Source organism: Primulina tabacum, chromosome 11 (genome assembly GCF_025594145.1).
Source record: "Primulina tabacum isolate GXHZ01 chromosome 11, ASM2559414v2, whole genome shotgun sequence".
NCBI lineage: Eukaryota > Viridiplantae > Streptophyta > Magnoliopsida > Lamiales > Gesneriaceae > Primulina > Primulina tabacum.
Genome location: NC_134560.1, coordinates 684,742 through 706,451, shown reverse-complemented (window position 1 = coordinate 706,451; position 21,710 = coordinate 684,742). Strand labels below are relative to the sequence as shown.

The following is a 21,710-nucleotide window of genomic DNA, read 5'->3' as shown; positions in this document are numbered from 1 at the left end:
AAATCCAGTGTTGGTTGGGGCGGAGGTAGTGAGCCTACACGGTCAATGAACGGTCCGGATCACTCCACGTGAATGATCCGACCCATCTCTCTGTAAAAAAAAAAATGGCTCGAAAAAATCTGAACCATTCGATCGACCCTGCAGACAGTGTCCGCAGGGGTCGGGTCGACCGAACCCACCTGGCAGGACACGGGTGGGAAAGTATGAATTTGGAAGAACAATAGGAGAAGGGTCATTTGGTAAGGTGAAGTTCGCAAGGAACTTGGAGACTGGTGAGAATGTGGCGATTCAAGATTATCGATAAAATCCAAGTTCTCAAGCACAAGATGATTAGCCAGGTGCTGATAGATAACCCCCACCCCCATCCCTCGAGTTTTTTTTCTAGTTTCTTTAGGCTTCACGGAATATTGAGCGATGCTTGTGTTATGGGTGTCTGTTCTTTTGCAGATTCTATCTGCAATTCTTCATTTGCAGTAGGAGTTAGTTTGACTTTTTAAACTTATGTTTGAGGCATGTTTTCCCAATTTTTACCTGAGTAGCTTTCTGGTCTTCCAACTTCTTTCGGCATTGAAATTCTGAAACTACTTCAATGATGCGAAATGTTTCTGGATCAACTTGTAGCAGTATGAATTTGCAAGCTGGACATGGCATGAATAAAAATGTTCATGTTTCTTATTATTCTGTAGGGATGTTATGAATGTGAGAATTGGTAAATATATCTCTTTCTAATTCTTGTCTGTGGGAGCGAGCTGGTGTTGTTAACAATTTGAACTACTTGTTTTTGTCTTTTTGGTCTCTGGCGTGCTCCATTGTCTTGTTGCCAGTAGGTTTTGTTTCTCTTCGTTTTGTTAAAATCTAATGCTCCTGCAGATTAAGCGCGAAAATTCAACCATGAAGTTAATAAGGCATCCAAATGTCATTCGAATGCACGAGGTTGGTATTTATCTTGTCAAGCAAACTTTATGCAAACATCTTAAATTGTTTTGAGTTATTTGCACTGCAGGTCATGGCCAACAAGTCAAAGATATTCATCGTGATGGAATTTGTCAATGATGGTGAACTCTTTGACAAGATTGTAAGTTACGAGTATTATTAGCTGTCAATTTGCAATTACGACAGATTGACTATGAGGAATAGTAACTCATGACAATACTCCTAACGGTTTCTTGAAGCCAGGCTACTAGTCGGAGGCTCGGGGAAGATGAAGCTAGAAAATATTTTCAGCAGCTAGTTAATGCTGTAGATTACTGCCACAGTAGAGGCGTTTACCATAGAGACCTTAAGGTAAGCTTCTAATTTTCATGTTAATCTTGCAACATCTCAGGAATGAGTTGTGCGCAACAGTCCTGATAGTTGATGGTTGATACGACGGGTAACTCAAATTCTTTTTTAAAATATATAGCCGGAGAACCTGCTGCTTAATGTCAATGGAGTCCTTAAAGTCTCTGACTTTGGATTAAGTGCGCTATCTCAGCAAGCGTGGGTAAGCACGATTTTGCTTTATCCCGTTGCTGTATTTTGGAGACACCTTGTCAAGATCTTAATCTAGCGTAACCCAAGATGCTATATTGTGATTGAGGTTCAATTTTGTAATCTTGTTTTCAGGAAGATGGGTTACTTCACACAGCATGTGGAACACCCAACTATGTTGCTCCAGAGGTATGCAATTAGCTTTTGGTGCATGTCGTTCTCAAGTTCTTTTCGATCTAAGACTTTTAATCATCTAACTAAATTATCTAGGTGATTAAAAGTAAGGGTTATGATGGAGCTAAAGCAGATATTTGGTCGTGTGGTGTCGTACTTTTTGTTCTCATGGCTGGTTATTTACCTTTCGAAGATCCAAATCTTATGGTACTGTACAAAAAGGTAACTATCATTGTATATTATTCTGCTTAACATGAAATCTGTCATCTTCAATTTGTGGAGTTAATGGGGGTACTCCTTTTTACCTGAACTTTGTTCATCCTCACAAACATACATCTCTTGACCTGAATGAAATTTAATTATCAAAACACTAGAGAGACAAAATTTGTAATATATGTTTTTAATGCTCAACGCACACTAATCTTCATTTCAAATCATGTCAGATATTTGCGGCGCAGTTCATATGCCCTCCTTGGTTTTCTGCCGGCTCCAAGAATTTGATCAAAAGATTTTTGGATCCCGATCCATTGACAGTATGTTCACTTCTTTCATGCTATTTACATATGACCCTTCGAGCAGTGACAGAGGAAGAGAAGAACAAAACCAGAAGCGTTTTAGCTTTTTCAGTCAGAAAAATCTGTGTTTATTGCAGCTATTTTACTAAATCTGCTGATCTCTATTTGCTGCCAACTGTAACTTCCTTACTTGATTTTGCCATGTGGATCAGAGGATCACAGTTGCCGAGGTTCTCGAAAATGGGTGGTTCAAAAAAGGATACATGAAACCTATATGTGAATGCGAGGAAGTTGCTCTTGTCGATGTTGATGCTCTTTTTAATGAATCAGTGGTGGGTGTTTTGATGTAGCTTATATTATTTAAATGTTAAAGATAGATTAACTAAACTACTCTTTCTTGCATTCAGGACTCACAGGACTTTGTCGTGGAAATGCAAGAGGAACAGCAACCTACCCCACCAGCGATCATGACTGCCTTTGAGCTTATCTCCTTCTCGCGGGGTTTCAATCTCAATTCTCTTTTTGAAAAGCAAATGGTATCTACATGTATGAAGTAGAAATTTTAGTTGCAGTGGAGTGGTGGAATCACTCTATTTTAAGTATTCATGGAATGTGCCCAACATTTTAGATGCGTACAGGGGTTTGTTAAGCGAGAAAGGAGATTTGCATCCAAATGTTCTGCAAATGAGATTGCTTCAAAAATTGAGCAAGCTGCTGGTTCCTTAGGTTTCGGTGTGAAGAAGAGGAACTACAAGGTGATTCACACTTTGCTTCCACCCACCACTCTTCTCATATGGGCTACTTTTTTCAACAAAAATAAAGTCTCAAGTCTAAACTCTCCGTAATGTTCATCCTTCTCAGATGAAACTTCATGGGGAAAGTCTGGGCGCAAGGGTCACCTATCAATTGCAACTGAGGCATGTTGTTTATAGGACCACCTGTGAAATTCCCTTGCAGATTATCTTGGAAAATGAAAATTGTTGTTTTATTTGATTGGTTGTATTTATCTTCTGTGAAATGCCCTTGCAGATTTTTGAGTTGGCTCCTTCACTGCACATTGTTCAGCTTCACAAGACTGGTGGAGATACATTAGAGTTTCACAAGGTAATAACACTTGAAATTTATTTCCTTTCATTGAGGATCTTCTAAATGTGAATAAAAATCCATTTATGATTACTTAAATCTTTCTCGTTTCTCTATAAAAATCCATTTATGATGACTTAAATCACTCTCGTTGGCAGTTTTACAAGAACCTGTCAATTGGGTTGAAAGATGTTGTGTGGAAAACTGGCGATGAGATGAACATTGAAGTGAATGATGGTAAGTGTGAATAATGTGTGAGTGTGGAAATGAGGAGTCAATGTGGTATAATATTTTCTACAATCAATGTGGCCAATTTTCAAGCCGCCTCAGATGAGAAAAACTGAAACGAGTTTGGTTCCCCGGAAAGAAAATGATACATATGCTTCTTCTCACCGTCTTTAAACTATTAGTGAGAAGGTTACTGTACATCATGATGTTTATGTTTACACAGGTGCAGGTACCTCAATGTCTTGATCGTTATTATATATCTTTGTGTTACGATTGTAATAAATGGATTGCTCTTTGGCTTCTAATGCCTTGAGGTGGATATATTGGTTCAGTCGGCTTGCTACTATATACAAGTTGGTATAAAAACATGGTGCGTGTACAAGAAATTGACATTTTCTGGTATCAATCTGTATTTTGTAATTTTTTAATGAAAATTTACTTGATATGGTAAGCATATTGTATGAGCTATGAGTTATTTTTCTTCCGTGCAAAGCCATTAGTTGGACCAGATTGCTTGGCGATTTCAAGACTCACCCCATTCGAGTGCTTCTGCCCAAAATTTAGTCAAAAACCTGGAGCAAGCAAACCTTTTACATTGCGACATTAAGTCCTCTACAAACACTCTTAAACAAATATTTAATACCCATTTTGGTAGAGAAATCATTGGTGTTGGCCTCTTTACACGTTGACGAAAAAAGAAGTGTAGATGAATTCAACATATGTGATGTTATCCGGGTGAATCGGATGAGCGGAGTCGGGGCAATCCACCGGATCTAATTTGTGTTTTGTTTAAGGAAATGAGCGAGGAGATGAATCTGTGAGCTATAGCTTTCACTGTGACCTGCAGACAAGGAGATGGACTCGTGAATGGACGTCGGAAGGGTGTCCGGCGTGATCAATCCGATGCTTAAGTCAGCAGGTGAAGATGATAACCAGTGTAGCTTTTAGAGAAATAAAGACTACTGGTGTAAATATGTGTTAACATATGTGAGGTGAATTCTCCAGAAAACCAGAGAGGATCCAGAATCCAACCTCAGAAGTATACCTCCTATTTATAGGAGAAAATGTAGTAGTTATCTTGTTTTCAGTGCCTATTTGTCACTTGATCATTCTAGATGTTGACTTCCTGTTACGCCACCCTACTCTTCCATCATGTCACATCAATAGGATTCTGTCAGGTACGCTTCTCAAGACATGATCTTATCTTCTGAAACACTCGAGTGCGGCACTGTTATCGAGGTAGCCCGGGTAGAATGCCTTGCGGGTAGGGATGTAAACGAATCGAGCCGAGCCGAACTCTTGAATGTTTGAGCTTGGTTCGTTTATAATCGAGCCGAGCTCGAGCTTTATTTAACGAATATATGCATGGCTCACGAGCTTATTCAAGCCTTTATCGAGCCTAAACAATCTTAATAAATATGAATTATACATTTAAATTTTCATTAAATTAATTAAAAAGTAAATTATATATTTAAAGAAAAATATATTATTCTATTTAAAATTTGTAAATTTATTATAATAAATAAATTTAATAGATTTTTCTATATATTTCATAAATAATATGCAAAATCAATAAATCAAATATCAAAACTATTATTTTTCATCTAAAAGATTACTAATGAACTTACCAACGAACATGTTCACGAGCTAATGAGCCGAATACTGTAAAGCTTGAGTTTGGTTTGTTTATTTTAACGAGCCTCATTAAACGAGCTCAAACGAGCTTTTATCGAATCGAGCTTCGAATGGCTCACAAACGGTTTGGTTCGTTTACATCCCTATTTTCGGGAGCTTATATGAGAGCCTGGGTTCTGGTTGCCCGGGGAGTTGAGCCCGAGTTTGCACCTGCCCAGCTTCAGAAGAATCTATCATGCATAGTGACCCTGATTTGATAATCTATTTGATATCCTGGGTCATCCATGACCCGGGCTCTTATGAGGTATCATCAATATGCATAGTGAGGAGATGAAACTTGATCACACATGGTTGGGATTATATTCTCTAGATGATCCAACTGATTATGACTGTCAAGTATCGATAATAATAATAATAATAAACGACAACGTGTTTTGGTAGAGCTGGGTACATTTGAAGAAAGCAACGCAAAGCAGAGAGGCGGGCTGGAACTTGAGATTTCAGTGCACCCCAGACAGTAGCTAAGCATAATCTTTGAATCTTAAATGAATTGATACAATTATATTTCGTTAGTAATTTAAATTTCAATTATAGTGTGATGGTCTGATATATGAGAATCTACAATATATTTATTTTTAATTCAAGCAGAAAGACGCTGAAAAAGAAATAAGAGAATAGAATGAATTCAATTATTTTTCTGGTTAATGCTAGGCTTGCTAGCTTTGTATGTTTTATTTTTTTTTATATAAAAATTTGATTGAAACCTTTTATTCTACTGCAGGCTACTTAGGATCTGTAAAATCTGAAACACATAACAAATATATATAATATTCGAATCCAAAAAATTAATACAATAATTTAAAAAAAGAATTAAGGTTTGTGTGGATGTCAACAAAGGCCGAGATATTTATCTCCACCATATTTCAGAAAACGAACATCTTGATTTTTTTTAAAAAAATTACAGTAGGCTTTTCCCCAGTATTAAGAATGGTGGCAGAGTAGGCCATGTTCAAGATTCCAAGAAATCCAATTATATAAACAGAACATGACAGAATTGCTAGCTTATCAAACCAAAAATCCTAACATATATAAACTATCTGCACTTCAGATAATTTCTAACACAACACACTGATTTACAATACTCATCATTCAGTTCATTATTCTTCTTGATGTGTTCCGCGGCATGCATTCGAAGCCTTTTATATTGCATCAAAGTAACACTTCTTTTACAGCAACTTCTCATCAATAGTAGATGTCTTGGGAGACAAGTGCAGCCCATGCATCCTAAAATCATGAAACACTGCTTTAGTAATTGATCATTTATATCTGAAATTAACAAAAGATTATTCCCCTGGAGCATTAGATGACTGAAGTAACCTGGAGGATGGAAAAAGCCTTCTCGGCTACGTATTTTTGTGGGACCGTAGCACCCCTTTGTTGCAGCTTGTCGGGGTGCAGGCACAGCCTTGCCTTTTGATATGCTTTCTTCACTTTCGGGCTTTCGATTATATTTGTTAGAGGTATCGGAAACCAGCCACTGTTAGGCCATAAAATCTGAACATAGAAACAGTAGTAGATATTATTATGCATAGCACAATGAAAATCTTAGTAACCCTTGAAAAGATAAGCATCTACAGGAGTCATTAGATGCAACAAATTCATCTCACATGATGCAGAGAAGATAACAGCAACCGGATGTCCGATTCTTTGCCTTTTGACCACAAGCTTATCTTTTCATCCATTACTTGCATTTGTATTTGTAACTGCCATGAATTACGGGAGAAAATTATAAGTTTTCTTGCTCTCTTAAGCTGTATATACATTATTGACTGCATTTGTGGCCAGTTACCTTGCTTTCAAATGGCTGTATTTCTTCTTCTAAAGCCCATTTTTCTTGTTGCTCATCCTACATCACAAGCAAAAGAAAAGAAATCAAGTAAACAGTATGCACACTCTAAATCACATGTTGATTGTAAAATGTGTAAAAGTCTTCGTGTTATATCTGTAAGCTCATGTTACAAATGATATACATATACCAGTGATCTAAAACTATCAGCTTGTCCTGAAAACTGATTCCTACCGAGATTTTCTGCAAAGTTCGACATATATGGTGAGTCAATGCTATATCTATATAAATAATAGCCAAAAAGACATGGCAAGGAAGAAACTCTAGCTGACCTTCCAAGTGTTTCCCTTTCTCGCAATTTTCAGATCCCCATTTACTCTCCATACAATGTTTATGGAACTTCTCTTTTGCCCATGCAATTGCTTCGACGACACCATTAGATTCACTTGTCCCTTCCCTATTATCAGAGCTTATTTCAATAACATAGGAGCTCATCACTTCATCTTCTTCCAGTTCTACCTGATCCTGCATCAACATATCTTCCTCAACAGCACTTGTTTTTTGCTCCATGTCTGAATGGCAAACAGAAGAAACAGCTGATGCTGGTGAATTCGGTTCTAAACAATCTGTAGACACTCTGAAGCTGCTGTTTGATATCGGCTCAACACTAATGGTCTCCGGGGATGCATTTCTCCGACTAAATCCAAATGTGTAGTTCTTGAAATTCTCAGGGTATTCATATTCAGTGTTGAACACAGGCTGAGTGCCAGTAAATGGTGGCAAATTCTGTTGTTTTCGGTAACCGTTTTGCCTCATTATTGGTGGATTCCACCTAGATTTAACATTAACTGGCCTGAAAAAGGAGCACATTATTACCTCTTAAGCATTGTTCTTGGCAGGACGATTTGATCATATTATAGAATCTTGATTTCCAAAAGGTTTTGTTACTTCCAATTCAAATGTGCATGCATATCTTTTCTAGAACAAGTCATTACGTCTAGAATTCGAGTGAATTATTATTATTTTCCTTATGAAAAAGTCACCGTTTTGTCGAAGAATTGTTATTCAATGTGGACAGAAATGAGATGAAACTGGGGGAAGTTATCCATTAAACCCCTCAAACAAACAGACAGCAAAAGCTGAAGTCAGTATGTCTGAGTTATCAAAAAATTTAAAAAGCAAAACATGACTTACCTGAGCTTCGAAGCAAATAAGGAAACATTGTCGTCGGCCCGCCGGATAGGACTTAACTCCTCCGAGCTTAAAATCGATGAAGAACTCGTCTTCGACCTTGATCTTGATCTCATTACCCTCTCATCAACCCACCCAAAAACATCATTATAGAAACCACTCTTTCGACTATTATGTTGATCTCGAACACTCTTCGGCGAGATTCTAAACTCCTTCAAGCTCCGTCCAATCCTCTCCGTCGACGGAGGCACATTCTCCGGATGCCGGAAAATCTCCTCGTAGAAAAAATTGGAAGAGGAGGTGGATATTGGAAACCCCGTGCTGAAGTGGCCGGAGAGAACTGTTCGAGGGGGCCCACCGAAAACGTCGGTGAAGTCTTCAGGGTTTAGAGGGTGTTCGTCGGAGGAAGTTTTCCGGGTGTTGGAAGAGGTATCGTCCTTAGTGGATCGGTAGTTTGGAAATATGGGTTTCGCAACTGTTCTCCAGGGCGGCGGTGTCGTGGGCATCCCAATTCTCATTCTCCAAGATTCGTCCATAACTGTTGCTTTCCGCCGGTGAGGAGACAAAGAAGAGAAGAGGAATACTGGTGAGTGGCGATGATTGATAAATTCGCCGGTGCATGGGGTATATATATATATATATTCAAATCATTGTTAATAATTTTCATGTAAATTATTTTTAGCAAGATAAAAAAAAATTATAAATGAATTAAAAAACTTTATAAATCAGTTTTATTTTTTAGTTACGAAATTCAGTCATGGAAACATTAATATAATTTTATGAGACAATCTCAACCATAGCGGGGTTGTCTCTTCATATTATTTATTTAATTAAATCTCGTTGAAATGATTTAACTGGTTTTTTTTATTAAAATGTGTATATATATATATATAGACACACACATACACACACATTTGTGAACCAAAAGCAAGTTGCACAAAATAAGAGCTGGCGGAGGAGACCCAATTTTCCAATAATTAAAGGTCTTGCTTGCATCTCTAAATTAAAGCGATCAATTCATTCTCATATATGGCTATAACCAAAGAAGTGAAATAAATCATTAATTAATTTTATAGCTGATGAATGAATATATGATTGATTCCACATTGATTAATGATCGACTACTAATCAAACTTTATCATTATTTGGTTGATAAATTTAATTAAAATATCTGAAGCACACACAAATACGTACCAAGTTTTTAGATAGAATGAACACCACAAAAACTATATATAGTCAAATAATATATAGATGATTTCCCACCAACTATAACGGAAAATCCAAGTCGGTCATATGATTAATATAGATCACCACAAAGTCGCACATCTTTAATATTGTTTTTTTTTTTTTTGGGGGGTGGGGTGGGTGGGGGGGAATTACTTATGATGGGGTAACAGGCAACAAATTTGATGATATACTATTAATTGATCATTTGAGCTTAATTAAACAAAAAGAGAGGGAAAGTATAATTGAATCGACAATACATGCTGCCTTTTACCACTTTTCCTTCATGATGAACACAAATAATCATTCATTTACAAAAGCATATATCATTCGAATAAAATATGTGTTTTGCCTTTTTTCTCCACTCATTATTTATTCCCTATCGAACACAAATAAATCCCATTGCGAATTAACTTGAGGATGATGCTAGCTCTAGAGCAATTTAACTGAATCAAATTATGCATCGGTACTTGCAAACAGCTCTGGGGTTCTTTAAAAAAAAAAAAAAAAAAAACAAGAAGAAAGATATCATTGAAATGAAATATCTATGAAGTCTGTCTGCACTATATTGAACAGCAGGAAAGAGGTTGAGTACGGAATTCATATCTGTTATTCTGAAATGACAAACAGATGAGTACATGATCGATCTGTATGAAAAAACCAAATCCTATCTGCCAAAATTCGAAAAAGACTTCAAGTTCACCACACGAGATTTTATATCACTTCAATAACTCGATGGTGGTTTGTACACCTGCATTACTTTTGATATCGATAGATTCCACAGGCTGAATCTGACGAAAATTTGTGTTCATTGCATTTGGATTGACATGCAGATTTCAAGAAAGGGGGAAGGTTATAGATTGTCGAGTTTAATGTTTTATCGCATAACGGAAATAAATTACACGAGGATGAGATATCAAATAAAATCTAATCGTCCATTTATGATTTATAAAGCATGCCATGGAAACAATCATCACTTCTTGAGATCCCAAAATCGAAGATGGATTAAAGAGGTGTCCAAACATATGAGATGTTTTTCTTTGCACTTTTGAGATACAAGAGGTCAGTATTTGACATGGACTCGATGCTATAAAAAGCTACCAAAATTAACTTTTCTCTATCCGGTATGTGTACAAGCCAAACAACTCCATCATAGACTTCTCGTGAAATAAATTAAGCAAATTCTATATAATTGCAGACTCGTTATCATCAAAATCAATTTTGGAACATGAATCCCACTACTAGGCCATGCTTTATCACGATAAGATGGATCGATTCTTTTCACAGGTTGGATTGGCCGTTAGATAGGCACATTTAAATGCTCGGATACAAGTCTTAAATCTATCTAGTTTCCAATGTACAGGGTAAAGGTCATGATCTCGCTGTCTCTACAGCCATAATTGACTCTCTCACCTCTATTAAAAAGTAAAGCCGTGAATTCGTGAGTAAACAGATGAACTACAGCATGTCTTAGGGTCATTATGTATCCATGCTTGGACAATTGATTCCTACAATCAACTCCTGAACATACTGTTTGTTACGTGTAGTATATATTATACCGTTCAATAAAAAATATGCCAATACTCGTATAGCATAGAGCATATATGAGATAATTTAAACCTATCTGGGAAAACAAAAACGTAGTGTAAATCCTCAAACACCATCCTCTCTGTTTCTTACCTAATATCAGTCTGGAATTTAAATCTCGTTCTTTTACCTGTAATTTCATGCAACTTTTAGGCCAAGAGTCCGTGAATGCGCTTACGCTACCCAAAAAAGGAAGTTCATCATAGAACCTCTTTCCATTTTCTATAAAATGAAGCCATATCCTTCACATCATGTTCTCGTTTTCATGTGTCAGGAAAGGAAATCCATGAATGAGATATTAGAAAACTTATTCACATGAACAGCTAGTAAGAAAGAGACTGTAAGTCTATTACCTATTAAAAGTAGCCAGCTCTCAACAAATGGAGTCAAATCTTGGACATGCTTGGTGGAAAATTTTCCACTCCGAGCCATAAAAACTAGTGGTAGGCCGAAGATGGGCTAACTGAATTATTATATCACTCCAGCGTGAATCACTGTCATGAAAATTGAATTAACTATGAAAAACTTTTTCTTTAACGACCAGGACCAGGGTGTCTAACACATTTTTTATTTAGGAAGAAAAATTATTTGAATTAAGTATGGGGTCATTTTCTTTTTATAACCAGGTCTCCAGGACCAGTTAGTCTATCACATTTTTGACCGAAAATAAAATTATGACTTCATTGTCACACGCCAATAACCAGCCATCCCTCTTTTTTTTTTTTTTTCAATTTGCAGCAATAATCCAGTGAGGTACACAAACAAAATAGAGAAGATATCGAACCCAAGAAGATTTACAAAAATCTTTTAGTTGAATCACAAAGGGGGAAAACCTTAGCAGGAATGAGTTATCTTTGATTCCCATGAAAGATGTCAGATATAGAAAGAGATTTGGTAAGTTATAGAAAAATTCCACGGTATAGAAAAGCTGTACCGGACCTTTTTTCATTAGATCACACAAACACAATAAAATCCTACATTCACAAATTAAAACTGTGATAATCTCGTCCCACATTTGTTGAAATGAAAGTTTAAGATGATTTATAAGTGGTTGTGAAAGAATTCTAAAGTGACTCGTGTTAACTATTTTCGTATATTTGTTATAAGAGCTCATTGTACAATCGCGTCTACACGGGCCTGAGCCCGAGACTTCAAAAAAAATAGAGCATCAGCACTCAAAACTCAAGCTACGAGTATTTGAGTAGCCGAGGACATCTAGCTCTTCTTATGTTGCAAGTTAGGAATATCAACTTAGGTGGAGCAGTATATAGTAAATATGTATCTAGTGATTGAAGTAAGATGGAGAAAAGTACTCTGCCCTGAAGGTTCGATATGAGCACTCAATTCAGAAAACTGTATCGAGGATCCAAGACTTTCCAGCTGATAAGCAAAACCGTATATGGATTTTTATCAACACTTCTGTCCACGTTACCCCTTATTATTTGCCCGGAATTCATATAATAATTTGGTTTCAATGAAGTGAAGTGATACTATGGAGAAAAAGAAGTAAATTTTTGTTGTGGATGAAGCAATTCCAGCTCTAAGCATTTTGTGCCTCGGAGAACCTAAGAGGTTCCAAGGAGTAGGAGTGTAGGACAACAACTAAACTTTTCAATCGGAAAGAAGTCCCTCGAAATCAAACATTTTGAGTGCAGTTGCAAGACTTCACAGTTCACGCACATATCACAATCAAGCCAATAATAGATAGTACCAGAAGTGTAACAGCTAAGTTTGTGCCAGTGAATCCACTAAAACATGATGCCAACTGATGGGAGATTTTACATGCATTTTCCAATCAGAAGTTAACCAATTGACCCAAGTTCTCATACCTATAACTTTGTACATTTCAACCAAAAACTAATTTCTTAAAAAACGTAAAAATTACATGATTATCTTGACACACCAGTAAATTTTCAATTATGAAGTTGTCTTTTTTGATCCAAATGACATTCGAAATCGCTATGCCAGTTAATCATAACAGAGAACTGGATTATAATTGACATCAGAACCGATAACATGTGCGCTCTTCTGTTGTTGCTCTCTAGGTAGTTATGTTTCATTGTTTCTGGAAAGAGATTCGGATTGAGGGAAACATTACCACGTCCAAAGTCACTGGAACTAGTTCTATGACACAAAGCAGTTCATCAAACGTATGCAGTAGTGTACACGCACTAGCCACGAATTTCAGGGCGTACGTACCATAACGAAGAATAAGCAAATGGCGTTGGTTAAAAAGTTGAGTTTCAGATAATGATCAAGCTTTGCAAGAATGAACCGGTCCAAATCTAAGAAGAATCGAGAGAATTTACGAGTTATTAGTTTGTTATTCTGCTGTAAAAATTGGCCAGTAATGTGCAAATAAGGAGGAGTTTTGTTTGTAATCGGTAAGAAAAATAACATAATATTTATTTCATAATGCAACTCATTTCTGTTTTCATCTTCATCTTTATTTTCTAACGAATTGAACGTACGTATACAATTTTAGCCCCAAAATCTAGTTAGTAGTTTCACTTTCAATTTCTCCCCTGAGTAGTTGACGATTATTGATTTACCACGGGCAGTCAATATGGTAAAATTAAAATATTGCCCTGTAATGTTTGAAGCAGTTCAAGTATTGAAGACATTTTGAAAATAATACGTCAATATTTTTTTATTATCCAAATTATATCACGGTTTTTGAGCTTAATTAATCGATTTATGCACATTATTACATTGCTTAATCAATGTCGGTACGTGACGGGCTTCAGTGGCTTTCACGTTTCAACTTTGACGATGTCGAACCCTCAAAAAGTACCCTGATTCGATAAAATTTGTGTACCGTTAAAAATAAAATCCTGCGAGTAAAAATACCCAATAAAAACCCATTTCTTGAAAAATACCTTTAAAACATTTTATAATAATTAATAAAAATTAATCATGTAATAAAATAATTTTTCTGATAATTCCCCGACCTCTGTTCCTCGTTCGAGCGCGAAATGCAACTTAAAAATCTAAAATGCATGAACCTTTAAAATTTCATTAAATAAATTCTATCATGTCATAGTAATGCATAAAATGCATAAAAATAATTAAACACAAATTAATAAAATAAACATGTATTTTATGTTTTAAAAAAATTTAATAAAATACCAAACAAAATTTAATAATTTGCATGCATGTGCTTCACGTTGACTTTTTTTTGTGTTACATTTCATCTTGGCAGTCAAAGTTTTTAAGTTGAACAACCTTTCATCTACACAAACATTGCGTTCAACTTAAGAAATCATAATATATAAAAATACCAAGTTGGAGATTTCAAAGGGTCAAATTTTGGTTTAATTAAGTTTATGTGATATTGTTGTCAATATCTTATATGTGTCGTATATCCAACAAACTAATTAAATTAATCTAGAAAGGCCACACAAATTAAACTACATACCAAAGTAGTCGGTCAAACATGCATGACATGACCTATTAAGGTTCTTTGTTCAATCAAATCATCGCCTTTTTTTCCTTTTTAACTGTTTTGGTCCAGAAAAGAAGCCAAACAAAGACTAACCAAATTGCTACGACTGAAGACTACATTATTAATCTTTGTTTGAATTCCAATTCTATATTATATACATACGCATCCCATCCCATTACAGAAATAAGAAGCAACATATATGCATGCACACACATAAGGGTAAAGGAAATAAAGGAGGGTTGATTGATATGGCTTGTTATGTACCTTTTAATGATAGGAATTTGGATATAAGTTTCTTTATGTTGAGACCAACAGTGTTATATGTTGATGAACTTGTGGAAGCTTTGAAGCAGATTTCTTCATACACTGAAAGCCTTGGATGTGTTCACAGTTCCATATTCAGAAGTATCCATGGAAATCTGGTAATTGAGGAGGACTCCATCCTCTTTCTTTTTTTTTTTTTTTTTTTGTTTTATAAGAGTGAACAAACATGCCTTCCAATTTACACACACACAGGCTAAATACTAGTTGAAGATATTGGCCAAAATTAATATTGTTATGGTCAAATCAACAAGATACTTTTTTATATCTCTTCTGATTTTTTTGCCTGTAGATAATATGGTATGGGGCATGGATGAAGAGATCTAGTGAAAACAAGCAATTGTTGAGTGCGGCTCTTGTAAGTGTACATATGCCTATTGATATTTTATTTTAATATTAATATATATATATATGTATTGTCTATTTGCTATTAATTAATTTCGACATTGTTTGAAAAATTCTTAATTTTTCAAAATATTATGATCCTGCATCTATATATATGTATACAAACCTAAACCTACATCTCTACCTGCTTTTCGCCTTAAGTTTTGTCTCTTTGGTAATTAGGCTGTTTGATGCTATAAGATCAGATTCAATTAAACTGGATATTGAGATCATCTGTTTTCGACCTGAATTAAATCGTGCGTAGCTACGCTGGAGAAGAAAAATTTGAGTCTCAGGCCAACCAAGATAGCTTATGTTTGACTAATCATTTTCAAGATTTAGCAGCCAATCACGAATATTTCGGAACCAAATTAATTCAACCCTTTTTTTATTTTAATTTCAGAATTAGATAATGTTTTTTTTTAAAAAAAATTAAGATATCAACATTTGAATAAATGTTTCCTTGTTTTAATTAATTTCCAGCTTTCCATGTTAACAAATCATGTGTCAACCATGGCCATACTGGTGGAACATAGCTTCTTCAACGCATACACAGGCGAATCTCGAGACGGCTCCCCCGCCGCTAAATTCTTCAGCGGCGACATAATTTCACTCAGTTCCGCATCCCTTTCAGCCAACGATTTCACAGTTTCATATGAATCCATAGCCATGTTCAAAGATCGTTTCGACAAGATGAATGGTTCAAGCTCTGGGGTTTGCTTGAAATCTCAAGGGCATCCAAGAATAGTGTGCCTCTTCGTGTGGAAGTCGCTTCAGCATTGTTATTCTTACATTCTGAACTCGGATTACAGGAAGGCTATTCTGCCTAACCTCGAGGGGTTCGCCCTTGATGTCAAGTACGATGTATTTAAGGTTGTTTGCGTAAGTGGGGACGATGTGTTAAATATTGAGTTGTATCCTAAGAAAAGGGTGCTGCAGAATGAGGTGGAAAATAATACCATCGTGCAAGATTTTAAGGAGAGGTGAATGTCTATTGATTTGGGGCCCCTTGTCATTTATTTTTTTTTATTTTGATTTTTGGATTTTGAATTGAAGAGCTATACGGTTGGTTATATAATTGCACTAGTTTTATATATCAAGAAATTTGAAGTTTCCATGAATATGTTGTAGCTACTTCACTTGCAAAGCATAAATTTCAGCCATTTCATCATCGCCCGCTGCAAGAGTGACATGTTAAGGACATCGACCATTTGAATATCACTTCCAAAAATTTCGGTTCGGTCGACCCTACCCCTGCGGGCACTGCCTGCAGGAGTCGATCCAACGGCTCGGATTTTTTCGAGCCAAATTTTTTTTTTTTTTTTACAGGGAGGTGGGCCCGGATCACTCATGTGGAGTGATCCGGGCCGTTCATTGCCCGTGCAGGCAGTGCCTGCACGGGTAGGTTGAAACAAACCAAAAATTTCCTATCTTCATTTAAAATTTTTTTTTGGTAACCTAGGAGTACGAGCCTTATAATGAATTAAAATTTGTTGGAGAATGCAGGTGACATTCAGGTGGCATATATAGTCTTGGGTTTGATGTCAAAAAAGATGGAACGTAAATTTCTAAAGTCATGGGCATTTTTGATTCAAAACAAACTATATATCTTGTCTAAATTTTCAATTTTTTTTATATAATTCTTACGCTTGTCTATTAATTAATGCACAATCATATCGCTAGCTTTCTTTTTACAAATGTGAATCTTAAAACTAATAAATAGTATATCATCCATTAAACAAGCCTTTTGCTAATCGATTTTATAACCTAATTAATTATATCTCTAATAAAAAGGCTAATTAATTTCAAACTTTGGATGCCTCTATTTTTCGAAGTTCGCTTTTTCTTTTCTTCTCTTTTAAAAATCAACTTTTTAGTCTAAGGATTTAAAAAAACTTTGAGAAAAATATTTTTTAAAATTTTTATAAATCTGGAAAATTTGTACAGAAAGCCAGAATGGAGTAAGGGGAGGGATTTTGGGGGTCTTTTTTATAGTGGAAGCAGTATGGACTATTACTACGACGCTGGTCTTCTAGGGCTCTGTGCAAATAGTTGTTCATAAATACACACACTCAGTTTCTAGGGCTGAGGTCATGTACTCAAACTCATCTTCTCACTATAGACTTCAGTAGCCTGCTGCCTGTATTCATTATACACATAATTAACTCTGAAAATAGTTAGAGTTGCCCCGGAGTCTGCTACCTCTGAAAATAAACCATCAGTTGAACGGGATGATTTCTGCCTAGAGGCTTCTCGAGTGGGGCTTGGAAAGTTTGCTTATGCTTCACACGGAGCTCCACCAGTTTCAGGACAAGCCGAACTAATTAAGGATTTGACAAGGGGCTGTGAGCGTTACATGAGAAGAAACCGTTATGTATAACTCTACGTTTCCGTTGATCTTTGGAACAGAAAGCAGTACGAATATAGACAAGGAAAATCTTTTTCCACATTACAAAATTGCCCGTATTCACGTGCTATACGAAACGGCAATCGTCCCCGAGATACAATAACTCTAATCTATAAATTGCAGCATTAAAGTTCCGGATGTAAGCGAACAAAGATATGCTGGAGCTTTCAAGTTTGGAGGAAAAGAATGCAATGAAAATCTGTGTAAAAAGTGTGCAATTAATATCTGCAGAGGACTATTTATAGAGTGAGTCTCATAAACCAAGGGACACAACCTTCTGTCCAGAAGACGCACCCTTCTGCGGTAAGTCACAAGCGAGGGGACACATGGTTCTGTCCGAAGAGCGACAGTCACATTAGATACGGTTCGGACTGGAGGGTACACTTTGGACTGCTTCAAATTATTTTTTCAAATAAACTTTCTCCAAAAAGATTAATGTAGTCAAGAGACCACACCGCACCGCACCGAGGCCCGGCTTGGCCAGCTGCGCATGCGTGTTTCACCAAGCCAAGCCTATCAGTGTCTTCCCCATTTCCAAAATCTTCTAGTGCCCCTTGGAGCCCAAACCCATAGCTCAAACATAGAGCTAATAAAGTAGATTTTCCTTAGCACATTTTCCAACGTGGGACAAGTTCCACTTCCCAATGTTCATTCACCACTCATACTTATCTATATCTATATCTATATATCTATATACCTATAAAAGTGTGGATAATCTACAATGTTTTCCAATTGTGCATTGTCTATAATACCCTTCATACAAACTTCAACAAAATAAATGACATAAATTGCTCACACATTTTCCTCATCATTATTACTAAAACTTTCATTCAAAAATTGCTATTAACCTTTCATTCAAGAATTGCCGTTAACCTTTCATAATTGTCATTTAGAGCCTCTTGAGTGTGACCGTTGGATTAAAGGTTTTACTCACTTTCAATATTCTTTAACCAATGCATCCAGATTAATTTTCTTACACAATTCCCTTCCTCATTTTCTCACCAGATTGGTTTGGAAGGGAAAGAATCAGGACTATCTACAAGAAGTTCCCCACTTGGTTCTCCACTTATCAGGTAAAATCTGGCTAATATGAGTATTGAAGATGTCATATCATTTTTACGTAGTTCAAAGTTATTGTCATGAAGATATTCATATATTGGAATGCTAGATCTCGGATGTTGTTTTATGAAATATCTATTTGATATAATTCATATGAGTTCATACTTGGTATTTTGTAAATTAGTAATATTTGGTTATTGATGTCCTGTAAAATAGAAAGTGCTAAAGGGAGAGAGAACTTGCAGTTAGGGGTATAGAAGTGATACGGTCCACTTGGGTGTGTTTTCTTACAGATTAGGTGTGATCCACATTTTTTACCCAACTACAAAAACGTTCTGGTTCCTTGAAATCCTCTGCTTCATGGCAACTGTGTTGTCCTCCTCTTTCTCATACTACCAATTCATGTACCTTGCACAATAATGGATAAAATACAAATTAAAGTGAAAGAAAGTAAATTATTACATAAAGAATAATTGGAAAAATTGAAATCAAATAAATGAAAAAAAATCTTTCAAAAATTGAAATAAATTATAAGAAATTTAAACTTTCAGATAAAATAGAAAAAATTACGACTCGTCTGTTGCTTAAAATATAGTTGAAAGCTAATTAAATAGAGCTAGGGTTGTTTTAGGTGTAATATTTGGAAAAATTGAAATAAGATGTCACCACACTGTTGATTACTATCATCATTATTTTTCTTGTCGTTGATTTTCTTAAATAATTTATTTTGTATAAATGTGTGTGTGAGTGTGTATGCTCTTAAATTCTTAATATATTGTATGTTCATGACTTCTTTAAGAGACTTAAATATCAAATTAATTACATAGAAATGAAGCGAAATTTGAAAAGACTTGTCAAATTATACCAACGATTTAAATACATAATAGGCAGGTTTAAGAGAATCTAATGAAAAATCAAGAAATATGGGATTATTGGTTATGTGATCACAATGTTAGAACATTATGACCAACATATCTAGCCCGGAACTAGATATTCATGCAGATGCAAATATGTGCAGAAAATGGAATGGGGATTTCAGGACTTGTTCAATCGAGAAGAGGAAAATGACAAATCAAATAGGAACCAAGGCACATTTAATTACCATTCTACTGAACAATTATGGTAAAACTGCATCTTAACAATTAGCAAATGAAGAAGTGGAGCATGTCGCTGTCCATGTAAATTCACGAAAATTCTTTGAAGTCAATTTATAGAACATCAATTTTTGGTTGACATCTATCCATACCTGCATAAATATATGTGAAAAATAATTTAAAATTTTTTTGTAGCAAAATATTAATAAAGAGTCCCACAATTTTGGATGATCTTGAATATGACTTATTTTCAATTTCAGGATCATACTTACCAGTTTGTTGATGTAATGGGTAGAAAAACATCAATCAATACATATAAAAGTGTGGATAATAGCAAAATTTTCTCATTGTGAACAGACATTATTACCCTTCACATGTTTACTTATTTTCATTATTAGGTAACATATGTGGTAATTTCACATTTAGTCTATTAATTAATAATTAATACTAATTAACCACATTTTATGGTTATGATTTTGTACTTTTGACTTTCTTCTCTATGTTCTTAAATGTTTAAGCTAATTTAAAAAATATATACTATTAAATTTACTTAATATTAATATCAATCAATTTTTTCATTAGTTTTTTTCTTTTATTGTTTTTAATTAACAAAAAAACAAGAAAAAGTTGAAAAAGTTAGGCACAACATAAATATAATGTATTAATAACCTTTTAATAATAATCAATTGAGTTGGAAAATATTATTATAATTAAGTAGTTATATGTTATTCTAATTCAAATTTAGTAACTTCTTGATGTCCAATATATATAGAATTCATCAGTAGTGTATATAATTTTATTTTTCAAATGATAATAAGAAAAACCTTAAAAATGTAAATATATAGTGAAAACGAATTCAAAGTTTCTGTTAATAAATTCTTTTTCGATTGTGAACAGACATAATTATCATTTACATGCTTACTTATTTTTATTATTAAGTAACATATGTGGTAATTTCACATTTAGTCTATTAATTAATAATTAATAGTAATTAACCACATTTTATGGTTATGATTTAATTAAATATTATTAGAATGAAAGAAAGACAAGGGAAGAAAGTCAAAATCATAAGTAAACATGTGAAGGGTAATAATGTCCGATTGATGTTTTTCTACCCATTACATCAACAAACTGGTAAGTATGATCCTGAAATTGAAAATAAGTCATTATTAGGTAACATATATGGTAATTTCACATTTAGTCTATTAATTAATAATTAATACTAATTAACCACATTTTATGGGTATGATTTTGTGCTTTTGACTTTCTTCTCCATGTTGTTAAATGTTTAATCTAATTTAAAAATATATATACTATTAAATTTACTTAATATTAATATCAATCAAATTTTTCATTAGTTTTTTCTTTTATTGTTTTTAATTAACAAAAAAATAAGAAAAAGTTGAGAAAGTTAGGCACAATATGAATATAATGTATTAATAACCTTTTAATAATAATCAATTGAATTGGAAAATATTATTATAATTAAGTAATTATATGTTATTCTAATTCAAATTTAGTAACTTCTTGATGTCCAATATATATAGAATTCATCAATAGTGTATATAATTTTATTTTTCAAACGATAATAAGAAAAACCTTAAAATGTAAATATATAGTGAAAACGAATTCAAAGTTTCTGTTAATAACTTCTTTTTCAATTGTGAACAGACATAATTATCATTTACATGCTTACTTATTTTTATTATTAAATAACATATGTGATAATTTCACATTTAGTCTATTAATTAATAATTAATAGTAATTAATCACATTGTATGGTTATGATTTTGTGATTTTGACTTTCTTCTCTTGTCTTTCTTTCATTCTAATAATATTTAATTAAGTAATATTTTATTTTTAAATAAAATTATTTCATTATATATATACATATAAATGTGTTGATGATAGAAAAATTTTCTAATTGTTGTAAATAAGTGTGGGAAATAAAGTTGAGTTATATTTATATTTTAATTTATATGTAGCAAATAAGTCATCTTCCTGTTCTTAAATGTTTGAGCGACTTCGTAAAAAACATAATATTAAA

The 21,710-nt window shown here is 34.4% G+C and overlaps 2 protein-coding genes and 1 pseudogene across 3 annotated transcripts; 2 read left to right on the top strand and 1 right to left on the bottom strand.

Moving 5' to 3' along the window:
- The first annotated feature begins 140 nt into the window (after window positions 1-140).
- On the top strand, window positions 141-5,768 carry LOC142517860 (CBL-interacting serine/threonine-protein kinase 23-like; annotated as a pseudogene).
- A 111-nt stretch (window positions 5,769-5,879) lies between these two features.
- Window positions 5,880-8,749, bottom strand: LOC142517858 (uncharacterized). 2 transcript variants are annotated; one of them, XM_075620345.1, is made up of 7 exons: window positions 8,146-8,749; window positions 7,284-7,804; window positions 7,136-7,194; window positions 6,955-7,011; window positions 6,773-6,868; window positions 6,483-6,659; window positions 5,880-6,389 (listed from the first exon to the last, which is right to left on the bottom strand). In XM_075620345.1, exons 1-7 carry the CDS (start codon window positions 8,676-8,678, stop codon window positions 6,348-6,350), a joined length of 1,485 nt encoding a protein of 494 aa, XP_075476460.1. In that variant the 5' UTR covers window positions 8,679-8,749; the 3' UTR covers window positions 5,880-6,347. The 2 variants fall into 2 exon arrangements, with proteins under 2 accessions (XP_075476460.1, XP_075476461.1); XM_075620346.1 differs by having other exon boundaries at window positions 7,142-7,194.
- Window positions 8,750-14,459: 5,710 nt separating this feature from the next.
- On the top strand, window positions 14,460-16,274 carry LOC142518742 (uncharacterized). Its single transcript, XM_075621551.1, has 3 exons — window positions 14,460-14,820; window positions 15,012-15,077; window positions 15,587-16,274. The coding sequence occupies exons 1-3, from the start codon at window positions 14,602-14,604 to the stop codon at window positions 16,088-16,090; spliced, it is 789 nt and encodes a 262-aa protein (XP_075477666.1). The 5' UTR covers window positions 14,460-14,601; the 3' UTR covers window positions 16,091-16,274.
- Window positions 16,275-21,710: the final 5,436 nt, after the last annotated feature.